Genomic DNA, 21556 nt, shown 5'->3' on the forward strand with positions numbered 1-21556 from the left:
TTGTATTAAAATTGTTTTGCAGTTTGCAGGAAATATTTGTTGTTGCTTCATATATATTCAGGTCAACAAAACTCACAAACCTCACTGATATTAATAGAACTATGTATTTTGGTAAATGGCAGCACGCACAGAACAAAGACCTGCATAACAAACTGAAAGTAGGTCACATGTTAAGAGACCACTAGAAGAGAGGTTCTATCTACTAAGAGTTTTTTGTACTTGGGTCTCACACACCTTTTCAAAGGAGCAAATTATAGTATGACGAATGCAGGAGAGATATGAACAACTACATTAAATCTATTTGCATCTATACCAATAGATGCACATACCATTTATGTGGCAGCATCTTTGATGATTCAGCTACACTGGTACTGAGGGGTATGATGTACGACAGTGCAAAGACACTGAAACACAGATGTTTTATACTGTGAGGGAAAGTGGAGGCATGCAGCTTAAAAGCTGCTAGGAATGTAAACTCTGTATTTCAAGTTGACAAGTTTCATCTAAACTAACATTTGACTACTGTCATCGCATGAGCTTCATCCTGCATATCCACTTTCCTGTCTTTTTAGATCAGGATTGAAAGCCAGTTTAGTTTTATTGATATGTAAGTATATGTATGCAGGTATAGACATACTGTACTGATACTTTATATGTTAGTATGTCTATACGTATGTATAAATTACTACATACATTTCTCACTGATTTGATTAGTGTTAGATACTGCACAAATAAGCAGCACCTTCAGATTGCCACACATGAATGTGCACATCATCTTTCAGCACATACAGTTGAGAAAATAACACAATGTACAAATGGAGGAAAATATTTCTTTGTATTTATTCATCAGCGTTCTCCAACGTGAGTGAAGAATTATGGTTGGACTTATCAACGTTACATCCTTGAACACACTGCTGAATCTTCATCATGCATCTGTAGCTTGTTTGAAATGGATTCTGCTTTGAAACAAGGAGAAACTGACAGTAAAGCAAGTTCAGGTTTTTCATGGTCTCTGGTATTTCACTTAAGCCATATTATTATTATTAACATGAAAAAGAATTAAGTTACAAAATTAACTTAAAATATATGAAGACTGAAATCTCTGATTGCACTGTCCATTATTTTTAGCATTTTTAGACTTTTGTATATTTTCTTCACACATGAAAAAGTGCATTTTTTTTATTTTGCAGATTTTAAAATGAACCTTCATTTTTTTTCCTCACAACAAAGAAACAAACATTTATTGTTTTACTGTCATCATTTGCACAAAGCACTTGTTTTCTGTGTTCCTATGCATTTTTTTATTGCAGACATATATCTTTCTCTCAGTTAATTTTGGGACAACACTTCAATTTGTCAGTGATCTGCAATGCTCTGAGCTACGGCACCAAGCACTCTCATTATTCTCATTTTCTTTTGCTGCACTGCAAAGTTTTTCTGCATTAATGGATGTGCGTCTCAGTGCTACAGGTAAAGAGTTCTCTTTTTTAGTACAGCGCTGTATGAGCTAATTCATTTCTGATTGGCCGTGTTCTCTATGTGATATAAGCATCTTCTTGTTGAGCTAGTCCTTCTGTCCAGTTCTGCTGCTAATGGTCACCTGCTGATGCTCACTGCTATCAGAGGGAGCAGAGCTGCTGTCAGGGCAGTGGAGAGGCGTGTTGCCGAACCGCACTCCATGGCATTTTCCTGCAGAGGACAGTCATTTGTAACTGTTGGAGCAGTACATCATCATGATGTTAAACATATCTCTGAAAGAAAGTAGTGGATGCTGGACGACAACCTCGTGCATTTAGAGATAAGTTCACTTTTTTCTTTATTAGTATTCTAAGTGGCTTTAATCATGTGATTATTAAATTATGCATAAACTACTTTCATTTCATGGAGTTGAGTGTCTGTGAAAATGTTCACTCAGTATTTAACCTGCTGCCTGGTTGGTATGTGCCTTATAGGTCAATCTGCAGTATCTATGGACAGTTAATTGCGAAATGTTTAGTCCAGCTTGTTGTCCAGTTATATATTACATATCCCTAATAAAATTAAAGGAATAGAACCATTTTAGGAATTGGGTTTATTTTATAATTGGATAAGGAGACAGAACCCATGAAGCTACAGGTGTTGGTTAGCTTAGCATAAAGCTGAGAAACAAGAAGCAGCTAGCCTGGTTCTGTCCCAGGGTAAAAACATCAGTGTACGAATTGACGAATATGTTGTGCACATATGTTGTTTGTGTAATTCAAACAAAACACAAAGTGCGAAAACAACTTCAGATTTTATGGGAAGTCAGGTGCCTTATTATTGTTTATTCAGTGTCTTAACTGGTGTTTTTGCTATCACCACGAGTTTGCCAGACAACCACACCACTAACACACATACCTTAACCAAATAAAGACACATCTCATACCTCAGGATGGAAAGGATGGCATGACTCCGGCTTCTTTCTGTCCTTCTGAAACTTCAGTCTATCACACTTTAGGGACTCATTGTGTTCAAAGATGTCAAGGGTAAAAATAAATGAAGACAAGTTCAGAGCTTCAGTAGCATAAATAAAAAAAACACAATTATTCCCATAGTCTCAAACAATAACCAGCTACGCTTCTTCTTTCCCTCTCGGCTTACTCCCATTCAGGGTCGCCACAGCGGATCAATTGATCCACATTGTGGATTTGGTTAGGTTGTTAAGTTTTACGCCAGATGTCCTTCGTGACGCAGCCTCAGTGTCCCTGGTCTTTCAAGTTGGTCTCCCATCCAAGTACTAACCAGGCACAGCCCCGCTTAGCTTCCACGCTATTAACCAGCTACTCTATGTGTCCAAAATGAAAACAGTTTCAGTAAAGGTTTTCAGGTACCAAACCCATGTCTGTGGTTTATCTAAAAAGGATATACATGATTTCGATGGGATCCATGGTTACTGGAGAAGCACTGCTGCAGTCACACTTACTGTCCACAACAACCATGAAGAGGTTACTGCTGGGAATCTGCTGTATGACAAAAGATCTGCAGTCCAAATGAAGACAGAGACTGGAATTAAAATGAGACTATTTGATTACTGTTGAACCTGGATTGGTTGATTATCTGGTTATTGATTGATATTGATATAGTGATTGATCGGTTTTAGATGCCTGAAGCGGTACCTGACACAGCCGTCACAGTCAATGTTGCCTGTTGTCTCCTTGATGGTGCGTTCGGAGACAAATGCAGGGTATTCTGTGTCACATGGAACCATCATGGTTTTACCTCGTGGTCGCTGAGCTGAATGTGGGTGTTTAAAGCGAGTTTAAATAGACCAAACCACAGACAGAAAAACAGCTCACACTATCACACTCTCATTTCTTCTTTCTCACGTACACGATCAACTTACCTTTAACTGAAAGGTCGACACTCCACCAACTGTACAGGTTAAACTCCAGCAGAAAACTAAAAAGAAAACACAAACTACAATCTAAGAGTCTTAGAGTCTTCTTAAGTCATTGTCCAATGTATCGTGTTATTACTTATGAAATTTGATCTGTTTTTAAACAGTAATGATTGTCCCCTTTTCTGTGTCATCCTGTGCGATTATGTTCCCCTACTAAACAATTATATAATCAAAAAAACTCTTACATGACGAGTTCAGTCAGGAGCCACTTCACCACAGAGAAGGGCTAAGAGAGAAATCACAAAAGGCTTTAATGTCTTTGTGAAAAAAGGTTTAACTCGAAACCATAGATGATCGTTAAATTAGCCAGCTCATGTTGTGTCTTACACACTTACATCAGATAAAGTGCGTGCACTGTCACTGCTCCCAGTATATTCTTCGCACAGGGCCTGGTAGTCGTACAGTGTGATCCTGCAACACAAAAACAGGCAGCAGTTATGGTGACAAGACAATACCAACGTGCTTTAAAGGTCAAGTTTACTGGACCTGTGGTTTTGAGAGGTGTATATTCTGGGCTCTGACCTTTTGAAGGACCCCATCTGGAGAAGTTTGTTCATAACTGCACCTTCCACTTCTCCAAAGAAGAGCCCTGTCTGAGAGAGAAGTAATGTCAAACCACAGTGGCATAGAGTTTAGGACATACTGTAGGTTGGGGTGTACAAAATAATGGAAACATCTGATTAAATGAGACTTAAGCCTTCAGCTATTTGAGCTATTATTGAATCTGCAATAACTGATTTCAGTAGCAGCTGAAACAAGTTGTGAAATCAATATTAACATATCATCATGTTTTAAGTTGATATGATGAACTTGCTGATTAACACAGCTAACCGTTCATGTGGAGTAGTTTTTCTGGTCATATTAAGTCTTTTAGTTCAGTTCTTAGTCTCTACCATTCCCAAGGACATGTCTCTTTAACTTCTAACTATTTCACTGTGCTCACCAGCTTGGTGCTAACTTTGTCTGCTGTTTGTGAACAGACAGTGTACACTGGGTTATGAGAGTTTTTTGTCTACATGGTGAGTCAGACATGGAGAGGCAGACATTATATGACGATGATTTATATGATTTATATGATGATGATTTCTGTACTGTCACACAGTAATCACTGCCATGTTTATGTTATGGTGCAAAGTTTTGGAGACTTGGACTTGGGACTTCGGCTTAAGCCACATGTAAGTTGCACACACAGTGAATTGGGACTTGACTTCCGACTTGTCCTCTGATGACTTGGGATTTGACTTGGACTCCAGATTTGCGACAGTGAACACTATTTTTTTTTTTTTGTTTTTAACAATAAGGAAATGTCTGAAGAGCTGATCATCATTGCCAACTGTCACTTGACTGCCAGCATTTACATATTTGTGTCATTGCAGCCATTTGCCAAAATCAAAAAAGTTCATTTTATTTCTCATTAATGTACACTCAGCACCCCATCTTGACAGAAAAAACCAGAAATGTAGAAATTTTTGCAAATTTATTAAAAAAGAAAAACTGAAATATCACATGGTCATAAGTATTCAGACCCTTTGCAGTGACACTCATATTTAACTCACATGCTGTCCATTTCTTCTGATCCTCCTTGAGATGGTTCTGCTCCTTCATTGGAGTCCAGCTGTGTTTAATTAAACTGATTGGACCTGATTAGGAAAGGCACACACCTGTCTATATAAGACCTTACAGCTCACAGTGCATGTCAGAGCAAATGAGAATCATGAGGTCAAAGGAACTGCCCAAGGAGCTCAGAGACAGAATTGTGGCAAGGCACAGATCTGGCCAAGGTTACAAAAGAATTTCTGCAGCACTCAAGGTTCCTAAGAGCACAGTGGCCTCCATAATCCTCAAATGGAAAAAGTTTGGGAAGACCAGAACTCTTCCTAGACCTGGCCGTCCAGCCAAACTGAGCAATCGTGGGAGAAGAGCCTTGGTGAGAGAGGTAAAGAAGAACCCAAAGATCACTGTGGCTGAGCTCCAGAGATGCAGTAGGGAGATGGGAGAAAGTTCCACAAAGTCAACTATCACTGCAGGCGCTTTATGGCAGAGTGGCCCGACGGAAGCCTCTCCTCAGTGCATGAAAGCCCGCATAGAGTTTGCCAAAAAACACATGAAGGACTCCCAGACTATGAGAAATAAGATTCTCTGGTCTGATGAGACCAAGATTGAACTTTTTGGCGTTAATTCTAAGCGGTATGTGTGGAGAAAACCAGGCACTGCTCATCACCTGCCCAATACAATCCCTACAGTGAAACATGGTGGTGGGAGCATCATGTTGTGGGGGTGTTTTTCAGCTGCAGTGACAGGACGACTGGTTGCAATTGAAGGAAAGATGAATGCGGCCAAGTACAGAGATATCCTGGAAGAAAACCTCTTCCAGAGTGCTCAGGACCTCAGACTGGGCTGAAGGTTCACCTTTCAACAGGACAGTGAACCTAAGCACACAGCTAAAATAACAAAGGAGTGGCTTCGGAACAACTCTGTGACCGTTCTTGACTGGCCCAGCCAGAGCCCTGACCTAAACCCAATTGAGCATCTCTGGAGAGACCTGAAAATGGCTGTCCACCAACGTTCACCATCCAACCTGACAGAACTGGAGAGGATCTGCAAGGAACAATGGCAGAGGATCCCCAAATCCAGGTGTGAAAAACTTGTTGCATCATTCCCAAGAAGACTCATGGCTGTACTAGCTCAAAAGGTGCTTCTACTCAATACTGAGCACAGGGTCTGAATACTCATGACCATGTGATATTTCAGTTTTTCTTTTTTAATAAATTTGCAAAAATTTCTACATTTCTGTTTTTTTCTGTCAAGATGGGGTGCTGAGTGTACATTAATGAGAAATAAAATGAACTTTTTTGATTTTGGCAAATGGCTGCAATGACACAAATGTGTGTATAGATATATAAGGGTATGATACTATATATTATATATATATGTATGTGGGCACAGACGTGCTCACAGTACCTGAGACTGATCCTCTGTGACAAGAATGAAGCCATTGTTGTCAATGAGATAACAGTTAATATCCTGTTAGAGTAGATAAAGAGTAAATAAACACTTCATGTAAACAAGAAGACAACAAAATAACCTATAACAAAAAATCAGAAGCCAGCACCAACTGTCTGGTCTCACCTCATTATCACAGCTAATGCTACATTTTCCATCCAGAGCGGTACACTGAGAACAAAACACGAGAGGCTTTATCAGCTGATTCAGTAGGAAGCTCATGTAGATGTTAACACCAGGTAGTTTGTGGTTACCTGTCTGCAGGCAGTCCAGAACTTCCTCTGAAAAAACTCGAGCTTCATCTGGATCCCTACAGCTAAAGCACAAGAGCAAACACACACACTAAGAGCCTATGCAATATTCAAACATACCAATAACTTTATGAATATAGCACTACTCTAAACAGAGTTAGAAAGTGTTTAAGACTAAATAAATTGATTAGTTACAAGAAGATTTAAAAAATAATAATAATAATAATAATAATTACAAAAGTAGTATTTATGAAACTAGTTTAAAGAGTTAACCCTAATGGTTTAGACGTTGTTACCTGCAACAATTGGAGACTTTCTGTCATCAAGGAGCTGAATTGCTGTGCTGGCCAAAACCACGCTCTTATTTTCTAAAGCTAAGACAGGAAGAGCATAATTCAACTGTTCACGTTACATTTTCTGTCCACCAGGTGGCGCTCTTTATTCAGCAGTGTCAGTGGGCTGACTTAAGAAACAGCAGCTCCAGTCCATTACTTCACAATAACGGAGTCCAGTCAGAGCTTTTCTACAGCAGGATGACTCTAATATTTCTGAAATAAGTGCTGTGATAGGACATTTCAGGATATAATGGGAACATAAAGTCATCATTAACAGAGAAAAGGTGGTAAATGTCCCAGAGAGCTGAGTTTTCTATTCTCTGAAAAGCAGACAGGACATAGGCCACATTAACTGCAGAAAAGCAGTGAGGGAGCGAGCTGTGCAACACATCCAATCAACACAAACCAGTAAAATCACCATCCATAACAGAAAGTGGGACTGATTTCAGTGGTAAAATGGTGACTAAGGCAATTAAGTGAATTTCCACAAAGTATATGATATAACGCTGCACTGAGAAATGAAAAGGATTTCAAAATAAAACTGAAAAATGCAGATAATTTAGCAGCAGTAGGCACATGAACTCATGCCTTGTGTCCTGGTGTTTTTTTGCTGCACAGTGCTCACTTGACATGCTGTGTTATTCCCTGTACCTGTGCTGAAGGGGATGGAGTAGACAAATGTGCCGGGGACCTGCTCTGCCGCTCTCTTGTACCACAGAGGGAAGTGATCGGCATTAAACACACCCTCCTTGTCCTCCGCTGTCAGGAAATCTCTGAGGATGCACACAGAATGAAAGTGAGGTGAGGAGTAGAGGATTAGCTTCATCAAGCACCGTCATGGCCTTGCTTCGTGCTGTAAGTAATGATTAGAGAAACACTGAGCTGAGGCACTCACTTATTAGAGAGCTGATCTGCACGTACAAACAGTTTGGTTCTTGACAGGCCTGTGCGTGTTCCCAGAAAGGTGATCTCCACTCCTTTGTCTGAGTTCCTGTTGGTGTAGTGCAGAACCAAGCAACATAAATAAATCTTTACAATGTTTTGTAGATTGTGGTTTCTCTAAAAATCTCAGAACTCATTTTGTGCTGCTGAAATCTCAGTGGAAACACACCAGACTTCCCTTTTCCCTGCAACAATATGCAACAGGCATTCCCAGGCCAAATGAGATATATAATCTCTCCATCGTGTTCTGGGTCTACCCTGGGGAACTCTGCCAGGATGTGCTGAGGAAACCTCCAACAGGATGAGTTCAGACCAGATCCTGGCTCCTTTCACCGTGAAGGAGCAGGGACGCTACTCTGAGCTCGGGCTTTATGTCTGAACTCCCTTAGGGTAGAATCCAGCCACTCTATGGAAGAAATTAATTTCAGCTGCTTGTATTTGCCATCTCATTCTTACGGTCACTACCCAAACACTTGGCGGTAAATGGCGCCGGTGCTTGCTGAAGGTCATGGTCTGGTGAAGCCAACAGAATCACATCATCTGCAAAGAGCAGAACAGCAATTCTCCTCCACCATGGCTGCAGCTTGAGACCCTGTCCATCAAAATCACAACCAGGATTAATGTGACAAAGGACAACCCCGACAGAGGTGAACCCCAGCTGGAAACATGTTTCTGCCGAAGAAGACAGATCCATCTCCCACTCCAGTTATATCAGGACTGAATGGCACATAGTAATGACCCCAGGAGCCAACACTCCCTGAGGAACAGGGTCAGAATCACATATATTCTGTGGACTCAGATCTGCTAGTTCAGTTACACTGATTTGTGTCTTGTCTCATTTTGGAGGCACTGTATGTTGAAAAAATACACAATTAAATGCGTGATATTACATTTACTCAAACAAGCTTGATTTTGACTTATTCTTGTCATATTATTCATTCAATTTTTGGTGTTTTGGTGGACAAACAATCTGAAGGCCAAATTATTAATGAGTTAGTACTTAGTAAAAAGTAATTTGACTTTGCTTGTTAAAATTTAATTTGGCTGGTGTTTATCCACCTGCAGTGTGGTACCTTACTGACATTTACAAATGCAGACTTGATTCAATGATCGTATATTATCATTTACAAGGGCAGTTGACTTACGAGCTCAATATAAAGCAAGAAACTGTGGCAGCAGATTTGAAGGAGGAAGAACCATTTGGTGCTTACTCAGACTTGTTGAGGGCCAGTCCGGTCCAGTAGGCCTCCAGTGGGGCAGTGACCACAGCATCAAATAAAACCTCCTGGATCAGCTCTCTGTCACCTGCAGGATGTAACACCACGATAAACAAACACAGACCATTTAAATATTTGTAACACACATTTTGTTGTTCTTTAGACCTCATAGTAATTAGGTAGCCGCACAATTACAGTAACACAAATTCCATGGAGTGTAACTGACTGAGACGCCTCTTACATTTGAGGTGCGGCCTGCGTCCTGTCATGAACAGCTTGATGGCTTGAATCTGGGTCAGGTGACGGTGCTCGTGCTCCTCCTCCGTGTTACAGTAGGTCCTGTGGTGCAAACACAGCCACGCGGTTACATCACAGGCCTCGGAAGGATAACCTATATAACGCATGAATGCCCACTTCCATAACCCCTCGTGTTACCATTCATCTGCCAGGGCGACATCTGGCTGTTCCAGATCACGGAGCCCTGAAAAACACAAGTCAGTAACGCTTCAGCAATGCCAGCCTGGGCAGACTGACACAATCAGCCCTCCCAAACAAGCAGGTCAGAGTGACGCATCCTAACTGTGATCAGGCCGGTTAATGGAGTAAAACACAGAGCTGAAGTTACATACCAGCTTCAACGGACACATTTCCTCTGAAGAAATATTTTCCATGACCTCTGGAGAGAGCCACTCCGACACTGGACACACAAACAGGAAACCAGATCAACCAGTTAGCAAACCCTTAACTGGAATGGAGACATAAACGGACACAAGGTCTTTTTAGGGATGTAATGAAACTTTTCTTTCACCTGAAAGGAGTCCCTTTAATGTCAGTGTAGTAATAGTCGTTGTGCATCTTCAGGACCCGTCTCTAAAACAACAGAAAAAAAGGGCACAGGTGAGATTTAGGTCTTTGGTCAAGAGAGACCAACCCTCATCTGACGGGCGCCCACGACACATCTTCATCTTCAGCCTCACCCCTCTGTCCACGGTCTTCTTCACCTCCATAGAGAAAGTCCCTGTCCTCCTGTTCACCATAGCGTTACGCAGCTGAAAGACACAAATAGGCCCACAGAGCTGAGAAGTCAAGGCTGGATCATTACATCTAAAGGTCTGTCGGTCGCTGCACCTTCACTGTGATACTGAAAACTGATTGAAGCCCTTGGATGTATGGAAAAAGTAATAAATGTGTAATATCGTTAGGGTGTGAAATCAAGTCATTGTAACACTAAATGTTAAATTTAGGTCTGAAGACATTCAGCACTTCCTTCTATTTTTTTCTGTATTATGGTTTTTACATACAATGTCATCTTTGTCTTCCCACTCCACCTCAGAAAGATCCACGCTGCTGTAGTTGGGCTTCCTCCTCTTCTGACCCTCCTGATACTGCACAGAGAAACACAATATATACAATTTATTTTTGAATAGGGGTTTTTATTTTGCCTAAAGATTAACCAAAATATCTAGGAATCTAGCCTGAAGTATAAAATCTGGATGTGACACGTGATTTTTAAGATGATGAGCTCAGTATTAATGAAATAAACCTATTTATAAATTCTTTACAGCTGCTTGTCTTTTGTGTTTCCTTGTAATATGATGTCATGCTGTGTGTTCTTATTTATCAAGCCCTATAATTTAGGTTTTGCTGAGTAATTGTTTAACAAATCATCTGTGAAATTAACACTGTCAGGTAAATTAAAAATAATTAAAGTGATTGATAGGAAATCCACGCTCAAATGAGCCTACATCAATATATTTTGCTGTACATGTCAACTGCTGCTAGTGTATGTAGTCCAGGCCACATAAAACAAGTCAATGACTACAACCACAGCACAGTTTTAGCCACAAAGAGACACTCACAAAAAACCAACACAGACCAACACACGCACATTTGCACAGAGAGGAATAGCACTAACAGAGGCACACACAGATCCACTAGCACAGCCATAGCTCCTGAGGAACCAGTGATCCCAGGGCGAGCGGCTGTGGTCTCTGCCAGCGAGTGTTAAGTTACCTCTGGGAAATCTCAGGCCAGCCAGCCCTATGAATGGCCTTTATCCCTGCATGCATACATCAAAGGAGAAGGTGGGGATTACAGACTATACGAGCCCATGTAGCCTCCTAACCAGATAACACATTTGTCCCTGTGTGCCCTCGTCAAAGGAGGTGTTCACTTCATAATCTCGGTTATGCATATAATTGCATGGACAAAACAAAAAAGCAAAACACGGTAAAGTCAGGGAACACTATAAAACTATTCAGGTTTAAAAGTAGTGTCAAAAACTAAGTTACCAAAGGTCTGAGATCCGGATGTATCAGGATGTACCCATTGTTTGTGATGGCAAATGCATATCCATGAATCCCTAACTAGAGACAAAGAGAGAAAGCCACATTACAGAAAGCACATTAATACAGTGATTATTTTTAAAGCAAAAGATCGCACCATATGTTTGGGGATGAGCTTCATCAACTCCTGCAGAGGAATGTCTGTTCCTACGACCCCCAACAGGATACCCTGGTTCTTCTGCATGAAGATGAAACACACAGACGCCCAACTTTAGAAATTGAGATAATGATCGTTTAGGACTTTAGATAATGATAATTTAAACTACACAATCTCCCACTTACTGTTTCATTCTTTGTGCTGAAGACAGGCATTGCCACTGTAGTCATTAGGCTTGGGCCTCCTTTGTCGTTCAACTGAAAGAAATAAGAATTAGCACTTTTAGAGAGAAATTGCTCCTCCTACCGCGAAAACTACATTACCGGTAATAGTGGTGGAAAAACTATTCATATATTACACTTAATCTTACTGATGCATTAACATTAAACCAGCAATATATTAATGGCCTCTTCAGGTGACGACAACGTTTACTACTTAATATATTGTAGGGTAATTTCATGTATAATTATGCATATTTTATAAACTGATTGTATGATTTTATGTAAAATACGAATCTACTGAATAAGCAGTAGATAATAGTATCTTATACATGTACATGAGCAAAAAACACAATATTTGCCTTTGAAATGTCAAGCAAATATATAAAGTAACAAGTAGAAATAAAACTAATATTTACTCTAGTGAAATGTACAGTATCTGAGTAAATTCTTAAAGTCTTGTTCTCATAATTTTTAATTAGAATTTCCACATAGAGGAGTAGTAGGAACAACAGCTTTAGCACTTGACAAAAACTACACCAAAACTAAAATCAGGAGGAGAAAAAAAAAAGACTGTTTACACAGAGATACAGATTTGTTTTGCACAAAAACATGTAAATGTATCAGCCAAATGAGGTTTTGTAGTATTACATGAGACACATGTACATGTGCTCCTGGTTACGGCCGTGACGATGAGCTTTGAGGCTCATGTGTGGCTCAGAAGAGGAGCTGAGGTCGGTTCTGGAGGATGAAAGCTGACATAACACATGAGCACCGTTAAAGTAGGTCTGCTATTCCCTCACCTCACGAGTGGACACATCTGAGTGTTTGTGCGTGTGTGTGTTTGAGGTTTATTTGTATAAGTTCATGCATATAAAGTAAACAAGTTATGAATAGTGGTTTATAAGTTCCATGACAAAATGAAGAATGGAGGGTCCCTAAATTCATCACAATATGCAATGGAAGCCAAACCTGGTCAAACCACACACACACACACACACACACACACAGGTAAACCCACCGGTCTCTCTCTCTCTCTCTCTCTCTCTCTCGGTCTTCCCTCCAATGTCAGTTTTATTATGGGCTTTAGGAGATAAAATGCAATGATCCACAGAATGATGAATGGTGTGTCTGTGGCTGAGATACAAGAGCACACACTCCAGAGGACAATCTCCCAACCCTTCTTTGTGTGTGTGTGTGTGTGTGTGTGCATCTGTGTTTTAGTATGTCCACGTTCACCGTCTCCATACTAGAGAGAAATACAATGAAAGGGAGGAGCTTCACCTCACCTTACACTTCCTAGGAAATGTGAAAGCATAATGTTGATAAGTAGGAACAATAATTACCTCTCTACTTTATACAATATGACTCAAATTTGCTGAATATAGTGGAAACCTATTATTCCCAGCCTGTGAACGTTTATAGCACAGCCCAGAACTGTTCTCTACATCAGCCAGTCAATTATTTTAAAAGACAACACATAAATTATGCTGCTGTGATCACGTGTGGATATTTACCTTATGAGCCTGGGAAAGCTGCAACAAAAGAAGAGACATATTAAAATTGAATTGTTCAGTGAATTAAAGTCTGCGCATTTTGCAGTGTCTTTGTGGACACAGATGTACATTGGGGAGAAGATCTGTTCAAATTAATGAAGCTCGTAATGTGGAATCGTTCCAGCAGCATGAAGAGTAATGACGAGAAAGCAGACACGTGTATGTGTGCATATACTATACAGTACTGGATTAAAACACCTTATAATATAGTGTAATGTACAAAGTAAGTTATATTATGAAAATGTACCAGTTATATAGTATGCTGTAGATTATTGTACTATACATAACATGCAGTGTCACATAAATACAAATGTATATTGGAGTAGCCTGGACAATCACAATAAGTCATTAAACAGCTTTACAGTAAAAGGCTGTGACGTACTTACCGCACTGTCCACGTAAGCTTCAGTCCACACTGTGTCATGCTCGTGATCAATAACCTTTGGGCGGCTCATAACGTGAAGGTACCTCATCACGTTCTCCTGAACGTCTGCTAAGGTGGAGATCTGACTGAAATATCCTGCAATAAAATGCATATATGAATCCAAAATGAGGCATATACATCGACACAGTCCCCAAAAGACCATTTAAAGCTATGGGCTCAGTTTGCTTAATGGTAGTGTCAGAAAAATGTATATGAGTGTAAAAAGAAAGCGTCATTATGCAAAATGCCCCCTGCCCTGTAGAGGCAAATGCCTGGAGCTATATTTCATATTCTTAGTCAGGATGCATCACCGTGTAGGCAACATGTTAAAGCTGGAGGCTGGTGAAGTTCATTTTAAAGCCCATTCATTGAGGATATGAAAAATGTACCAACAATGACACTGTGGCAGATCACAATGCACGTCCACACACCTCCCCTCCCTGAATGATGCTATAACTGCATATAAAATTATAAGGTTATTCAAGTGTATCACATCATAGTTTGTCGCTTGTGTTTTATATGTAAAATCTTAGAAAAGTGAATAGTGATTAAATTTCACTACAAAACAATAAAGCACAAAAAGTAGAAATACCTCAAAAGTGTAAGAACACACTTATTTAAATACATGAATACTCCTTCATAGCTGATGTTCCTGAAATTACTGGACTGTGCTGAACCATTTTGGAACAAGTTTCCAGTGGTTTAGCTTGAAGCGACACAAGATTCATTTGACTTCATGTCAGCTCCTGCTGTTGCTGACAATGGTTCATGTTAGACGTGTAAGGTTATTTCACAGCAGGAGTCTGTACAGGGAAGGAGGTTTGGGGCTTGTCTCTCCACAGTCACTCTGTGATCTGTTTTTCTGGCTGCGACATTGTCTTCCAGAGGGCACTCATCCTGAGCGCTGACGCCTGGGAGCCATCAGCAGCGAGCAGTCAAGGGAGAGACACTCTGACAGGAAGAGGGATTAGAGCTGGTTGACCTCTGACCCCCCCCAAATGCCACTTCGTTGCCTCTGGCAGAAAGAATCTGACCCAGCACATGCACATGCGTGCACACACACAAACAATACATAGCACACAAACGACATGGATACTCGCACATCCTCAAGCGATCATATTAGATCACAGAAACACCACACTGGGCCGTAGTCGGCGCTCCGATACTGAGCTGTCTTGGAAGGTGTTTATCAAAAAGGCTCAAACCTTTGTTGGCACAAGCCATCCATTTCAGGTTATCAGCAAACGCAGACTCTCGTCCAATCAAGTAAGGGAAAATCCGCACCTGTGCAGAGGACACATAGGTGTCGACAGTTTCAGAGGTGGAAGGATCAAAAAACACATGAAAAGATGTGGCTTCTCAGTATTTTATCTTCCTGTTCTGATTCTATCTCACGTGGGAGCATCAAATGTAGTATTTAGATTTTTATATCATTATAAGGAACCACAGGACATTTAGTTGATTTTCCATGTTTTCCTTTTCATTCTTGCAATTAATTTTTTAGTTGAGCTTTGGGCATGAGGGCTTGTTCCACTGTCCTTTTAAAAAACACTGCGTGACACTTGCCAAACCCGCATGGCTCATTGACTCCAGATGCTTTGCTAAGCATAAAGCATATAGGAAACACTGAATGGCTGCCACATAGGAGGCCCTGAGGGTGTATGGGGGGGTGGGGTACCCTGCCAAACACTGCCCTGTACCCTGCCAAACACTGCCAACACACATATGCTTGATAGGACTGAACAAAAGCCCCTGAGCTGTTGTTTTTATTGCACAGCAGTTTGTTTCCTTTCCGTTGCTTCTAGATCTTACAATGGGAGCTTAACAAAAGAGTTTAAATACAGTCTTGAGTCCAGGAAGAAGTGTGGCGAGAATAAATTACATGGGGGTCAAGGACTAGAGCCTTTGAGACTGAGCTGCTTGTGCATGCTCTGCCCTTGGTAGCGGTTAATTTCTCATGTTATCTTCCTCATGGAGGTAAATATTCCTCTGTTATGCGTCAACACATTGAAAAACATCATACTGACAATTTTACATTACAAAGTTATGAGTGGTGATGAAGTAGGAAACCAATTCTTCAGTATGTCAAGACGAGCCCCAGCTGGCATGTAGTATTAAAATGTACTGTACATTTATACCTGAAGCAAGAAAAGTGCATTGCAAGCAGAAAAGTATAACATTGAATATTAAGCACCATGTGGAACAGAACCAGAGACAGAAGGAAAGAGAGAGAGAGAGTGACAGAAAAGAGAAACTCACCTTTCTTTCTGGCCAGTTATACTTCTCAAAAACATCATCATACATTTCGGTTGCCCCATCTGTCACGAGCATTATGGCCTGGCTACAGACGCTGCCACGACCAGTTTGGTTAAACTGAAGAAACAGTGAAAACATTAAAAACCCAAAACACGTCTGTGTTGTTAAACAAACACTGCATAAACATATACAACAATGTCTGCTTCCACTCTGTACCGTGCCGTAAAGCCACCAGTCAATAAAATACAGATAATATCTTACTAAGAAAATAAACCCGATAAGTGCGGTACAATTTATTCTGATGCCAGAAGATGCATGGCAGTAATTAAGCGGTTTATTGACCTGTAACAGAGTGAATGTGGAGATGCAGTGACAGGATCACAGGCTGAAACCTGCTGCTGTTCTGATCATACAAGCCAAGTATAAGGCGGCCTTCACCACACTGACACCTTTTTGAGGATTTACAGAATTTGCCAGGGAGGAACTACATAAGTTTATTAATCTCTTAATATGAGTTTCCTCTTATTTGAACCAGAACCTCAACTTATTCTAATCTAAAGAAGCCTCCTATTTAGCCCGACCTCCAACCTGTTCTGTTCACATACCCGATAGAACCGTGCATGCTATTGTTGCTAATTTCTCCATCCTGTCACTGGATTTACATTTAGTTTAATAAATGATGTTTCTGTATCTCCACACTGACTCATCTAATTCCATGAACCAGAGAAAGAAGGTCCAGGTGGTGGGGGCAGTGGTCTAAGCAGGGACACCCAGACTTCCCTCTCTCTGGACACTTTCTCCAGCTCTTCCGGAGGGACACCGAGGCTTTCCCAGGCCAGCCGAGTCTTCCCCGGGGCCTCCTCCTCCCAGTGGGACATGCCCGGAACACCTCCCCTCCTTGGACCACCACCTTATCGTGGTGGAGGGGTTTGAGTGCCTGAATGATCCTAGGAGCTATGTCGTGGGGGGCTACATGCCCCTACTAGGGTCTCCTAAGGCAAACAAGTCCTAGGTGACGGGTCAGACTAAGAGCGGTTCAAAAAAGCCTGGACAGACAAACAAAGACCAAGGACCGTGACGTCTCCTGGCATGGCAGAGCCAGGGCCCCACCCTAGAGCCAGGCCTGGGGCTGGGGCTCACAGGCGGTCTTTCCCCATGGGGTCCAGCTGGGCAAAGCCCGATGTGGGCACGTCCTCCTCTGGACCTACCAACCGCAGGAGGAGCCGTAAGGGGCTGGTGTATTATATCAACAAATCAATAATTTGTTGATATAAATATTAAAAAATAAAAGACATTATCAATAACAGGGATCATTAAGATCAATCCTGTAGCTGTAGCTGCTTGAGAGCTAAATCTGTGACTCTGTTCTAAGAAGAATAATGTATTTCATGATGGCAAATTATTTTATGTCACAGTCCTGTGACTGTTTTGTTTCATCTCTCTGGGAGATGGTGCAGACAGTGTTTCAAGTGAAGTGAGTTTCATTTTGATCAGGTCGATGATAAGTTTTATTCAGATTCATTCACTGGGCAGTGGATTCCAGCAGGCTGCTGGCTACCTGATTACCATATTCATTGCAGTGCTTTAATTAATCTGACAAATGCACAGATAAAAGCTCTTTCAGCTTTGGCACCGTTGCCAAAGCTTGCCTGAAAATAGGGAGATAAAACGAGTACGGCGAGCTCCTGGCCTTATCTGCTTTGTGTTCCAATCAGCCACGTTATTAATCATTGGCATTAATTAGAGTCATTAATCACACTTCAGAATAGATGTGTCTGTGTTTGGAGGCCGGAACGGGGATAGCACTGGAGCGTTTCGACAGGCGACACACCTCCCAAATACTCACATTTGACTAGAGTGTACTACTTTCTCTGATTAGCTGCGAACATGCAGAGTGTTGAAAACTATTGTGGATGGTAGAACAAAAGCTTTTCCAACGTTCTGGTGAAGCTGAGCCCGTGAATTAATTTAGAACAAACTTTATTTGTAACAGCTGAGCACATGCATGAATTAATTATTTTTCTGTATGTCAAATGAATGAAAACATAAATCCTTTTGTGAAAGCGCACCAATACTCAACATTGTCATATAAAGTAAAGTAAAGAGCAATTAAGAATTTAGCTGATCTGATTTGTGACACATTATTTCAGTGCTATACAGACTGGGAAGGTTTATGTTTGAACAGCATCTCCATTAATGTGACGATCACTGAAACTTACGTCATTCAGGATCGTGAACGCTTCGGACAGAGCTTCCCCCAGCAGCCCGATCCCTTTGGCAAACAGCTTGTCCAGATGTTCACGAAAGTGCTGACAGATAATAATGAAAGTGAAAATGAACATTAATTACACAAATTCATCCCAGATATGATCCACATACATTCATTATGTGCACTCACGTCTTTGTTGGTTCTGTCGGCTCGGACCAGCGTGCCATTTAAACAAGGCTCCACGTAGTGAATCTCTTGATTATACTGAGGAAATATAAAAAGCATTTAGATGAGAAATGGAAAGGAACTCATTGTTTTTGTTATGTAAGACTGAGCTTCAGTTATTTCCATAGACATGTCTAAAATCTACGTAAGACTAGGCAGTTAACAATGGACAGACAAATAAACAAGACAGACACAAACAGAGTCAGTAAGAGTTTCATTTAAAGTAAATTTAAGTTTCATTTAAGAAAACCTACTGCAATGATGTTGAAGAAGTCGTCATCGCCCAGTGTGTCTAATATAGAGGAGACAGTCTGCCTGGCAATGGTCAGTCTCAGTCCTTTCATGCTTCCACTGACATCAACTAAGATAACAACATCTTTTGGAGACGTTGCTGCCTGGATGTACCTGTGAAGGAATAATGTGAAATCAAATATGTTCTTTACATATTATATGATGGCCAACTATGTTTTCATTGCTATGTAAAGACTTACCACTTCCGATTTCTGCAGTCAAAGCCGATGACACCATGTTCATCTGGATGCCACTTTACTCCTGGGGAGTAAATCAGAAAGTCAGTCGAGATAAAGAAGAGGAGAGAAAATGGCACAGTCGACAAACAAGAACATGAAGACACAATATGAAACATCTGTCGAATTAAGGTGCAAGCTCTTCACCCCTCAGTTGAGCCCACTGGCAGTAGACACAATGGCATTTTGTTGAAAATATGAAAGTAATTATATTTAAGACATTTTATTTTTAAAAGGAGGTCACCTACATAACTTATAGAGGTGTTTAAATCTGAAATCACTTCTATTTGAGACAAACAAAATATTATTCATAGCTGTAAATGCTTGGAGGATGGATCTGGTCATAAGCTCTGCTTTATAGACAAAAACCAACAACAATATTCAGTAAAATATTTTTTGTGTGTCCAAGGCCTGACAGTTTATTTCTGTGAGCCAAGGACAAGTTATTGTCCAAAACTATTAAAAATACATCATGAAACCATTGAATCACTGGGAAACATACAGTTTATCTTCAGCGTGCTGCAACCATAAATACCAGTGCACCAAAGGTGGAGTCATTTTCATCTGAAAATATGCAACAAACAAAGACAATACTATATGATTTACTCCTGTTTATTATGCTAAAAATTATAGTTCCCAGTTTCTTCTGGATGTAAAAGGATGTCATCAAACCCGGATACAGGACATCTCTGTAGTATGGATCCTATGGATCCTTATACACTGAACATACAGACTTTAATGTGTTTTACAGTATCATCAATTGTTCCTCATCTGGCTTCGCTCCAGCACTGCAGAGACTCGAGGGCCTGTTTCGTATCATTGCAACGGTCTGATAGGTTTGGCTGGATCTAGCAGCCATGTACTGTTCCTCGGTATGGCTGTAGATCATCACTGGCAAATGCTGATTAATTACAGTCTGTATATATGCATCCTCTCTGATGGTCTGTAAAATTACAACATTAGCTAAATTACCCTTTTAGTAATTCTAAATCATTTGCTCTGATCCTTTTTCCCCCTCACTAATTGCTGATGGCTCCCATGGGACCACCCTTTCTTTTCCCACCCACTCTCCATTGTTTTCATCATCTGAGGGATCTTACATTCATTTCCCAGAGACTTACTCTAACTTAACCATAATTATTACTTGCCTAACCCTAACCCCTAACCTCAACCTTAAACCAGACTGTCAACCATTGGTCCTCACAGTGTCTCGATACATACAAATATAAGGACAGACTGACCCAGTGACTTCACTTACCAGGATACTGCCTGAAGAAACCCTTGGCACTCCCAAAGTACTGCCAGATGAGTGTGGGGTCTTTTTCAAAATTCTCTACAAATACTTTATTCAAGGCCTCGGACCAGTAAACCCCATTCACTATGTCAGGGTCTGGGGTGGGGGGGGGGGGGTGTGGAGGGGGAGGAAACAGAGAGGGAAGACAGAGAGACAAGTAAATTAAATAGTGATAATGGTAACCATCCTGGTCATTGCCACCGAGCGCACGGTTGACCTTTGTCCCTTATTGATTCCCCTGAAGGAGACACAATGACTGTGACTAAATCAAGGCCTCCCCTCCTTCCCCAGGATCAGCCTCCTTTTGTGCTGTGAACAGAGACTTACGGGGAGTCCGTTACAGCAAACAAAAGCAGCCCGGGTGACACAGGGAGAGGTGGCGCACTCTGTTATACAACGAGAGGTGACTTGAGCAGTTACCATGTGATCAACATCTTTTCCTGTCTGCAGCTGCTTTCTGATTAAGTCTGGGCTGCTATTGATCCTCCAAATCCACATCTCTGAGACTGTGGAACTGATAAAGCTTGTACCATCTCATTTTCACCACTTCTTTTGCTCTCTCCGTGTTCTTCAGCTCACAGTTGGTTAATAAATCTTCCTGTCTTCTGGCTGGCCATGGCTGTTCCCTTACCTTTATTGTACATGTTGGTGGGCACCTGCACCACACTGAGGCTTAGGTTGACTGACAGGTTATTGAAATGGTCGTTGGGCTCCAGGATGAACTCTCCACCCAGCTCCACATTATTGCCCTCCTCATCCACTTCATTGATCAGCACAGCGTTGAAGTACTCGTACTAGAGAGAAGAGTGAAGAAGTAATATGTTAATTTCACTGCAACTACAACAAATAAACGAAACAGACGCCTGCAGAGGCAGTTAATGACAAAACAAACCATGTTGTTTTAGCGCCAACTCAAAACAATAATTACAGTATTCATATTAATACATTAGGGCTAGGTTCACACTGTTAATCCTTAAATAGACTCACTTTTATACAATCAGCATTTTTTCTTGATGTAATCATTTTTCTGTCACTGCTGTCCATTCAAACATCCCTTCACAACATGTTATGACAGGCAAAATCCACACTCCTTGATCTGTATGGTAATGCATGTTCAGTCTGCACCTGTCCCTGGATTATTGACTCTGAGATAGAAACAAATATCAAATAAAGTTAAATAAAGAGAATCAAACAAAGCAACACTGAGTAGGTGTCCCAATTAAAGTGGTTAAAATATAT

The 21556-nt window shown here is 40.9% G+C and overlaps 1 protein-coding gene across 1 annotated transcript in view; it reads right to left on the minus strand.

Moving 5' to 3' along the window:
* Positions 1 to 1201: 1201 nt before the first annotated feature.
* The window catches only part of LOC113130373 (voltage-dependent calcium channel subunit alpha-2/delta-3-like), a 30542-nt gene continuing 10187 nt past the window's right edge, over positions 1202 to 21556 (minus strand). The window contains exons 6-39 of the mRNA XM_026306948.1: positions 20949 to 21111; positions 20282 to 20413; positions 18988 to 19048; positions 18751 to 18901; positions 18461 to 18535; positions 18282 to 18371; positions 16066 to 16179; positions 15012 to 15090; positions 13769 to 13902; positions 13344 to 13361; positions 11794 to 11865; positions 11609 to 11689; positions 11458 to 11532; positions 10468 to 10551; positions 10144 to 10215; positions 9975 to 10036; positions 9796 to 9863; positions 9602 to 9647; positions 9408 to 9505; positions 9161 to 9254; positions 7903 to 7998; positions 7659 to 7780; positions 6969 to 7046; positions 6676 to 6737; positions 6548 to 6592; positions 6380 to 6442; positions 3941 to 4011; positions 3754 to 3829; positions 3604 to 3644; positions 3362 to 3417; positions 3135 to 3252; positions 2885 to 2997; positions 2405 to 2487; positions 1202 to 1689 (exon numbers count right to left, since the gene is read on the minus strand). Of these exons, the coding sequence (XP_026162733.1) occupies positions 1597 to 1689; positions 2405 to 2487; positions 2885 to 2997; positions 3135 to 3252; positions 3362 to 3417; positions 3604 to 3644; positions 3754 to 3829; positions 3941 to 4011; positions 6380 to 6442; positions 6548 to 6592; positions 6676 to 6737; positions 6969 to 7046; positions 7659 to 7780; positions 7903 to 7998; positions 9161 to 9254; positions 9408 to 9505; positions 9602 to 9647; positions 9796 to 9863; positions 9975 to 10036; positions 10144 to 10215; positions 10468 to 10551; positions 11458 to 11532; positions 11609 to 11689; positions 11794 to 11865; positions 13344 to 13361; positions 13769 to 13902; positions 15012 to 15090; positions 16066 to 16179; positions 18282 to 18371; positions 18461 to 18535; positions 18751 to 18901; positions 18988 to 19048; positions 20282 to 20413; positions 20949 to 21111 (2886 nt within the window). The 3' untranslated portion in view covers positions 1202 to 1596. The remainder of the gene's footprint in view (positions 1690 to 2404; positions 2488 to 2884; positions 2998 to 3134; positions 3253 to 3361; positions 3418 to 3603; positions 3645 to 3753; positions 3830 to 3940; positions 4012 to 6379; positions 6443 to 6547; positions 6593 to 6675; positions 6738 to 6968; positions 7047 to 7658; positions 7781 to 7902; positions 7999 to 9160; positions 9255 to 9407; positions 9506 to 9601; positions 9648 to 9795; positions 9864 to 9974; positions 10037 to 10143; positions 10216 to 10467; positions 10552 to 11457; positions 11533 to 11608; positions 11690 to 11793; positions 11866 to 13343; positions 13362 to 13768; positions 13903 to 15011; positions 15091 to 16065; positions 16180 to 18281; positions 18372 to 18460; positions 18536 to 18750; positions 18902 to 18987; positions 19049 to 20281; positions 20414 to 20948; positions 21112 to 21556) is intronic.

This window comes from Mastacembelus armatus, chromosome 5 (assembly GCF_900324485.2).
Source record: "Mastacembelus armatus chromosome 5, fMasArm1.2, whole genome shotgun sequence".
Taxonomy (NCBI): Eukaryota; Metazoa; Chordata; class Actinopteri; order Synbranchiformes; family Mastacembelidae; genus Mastacembelus; species Mastacembelus armatus.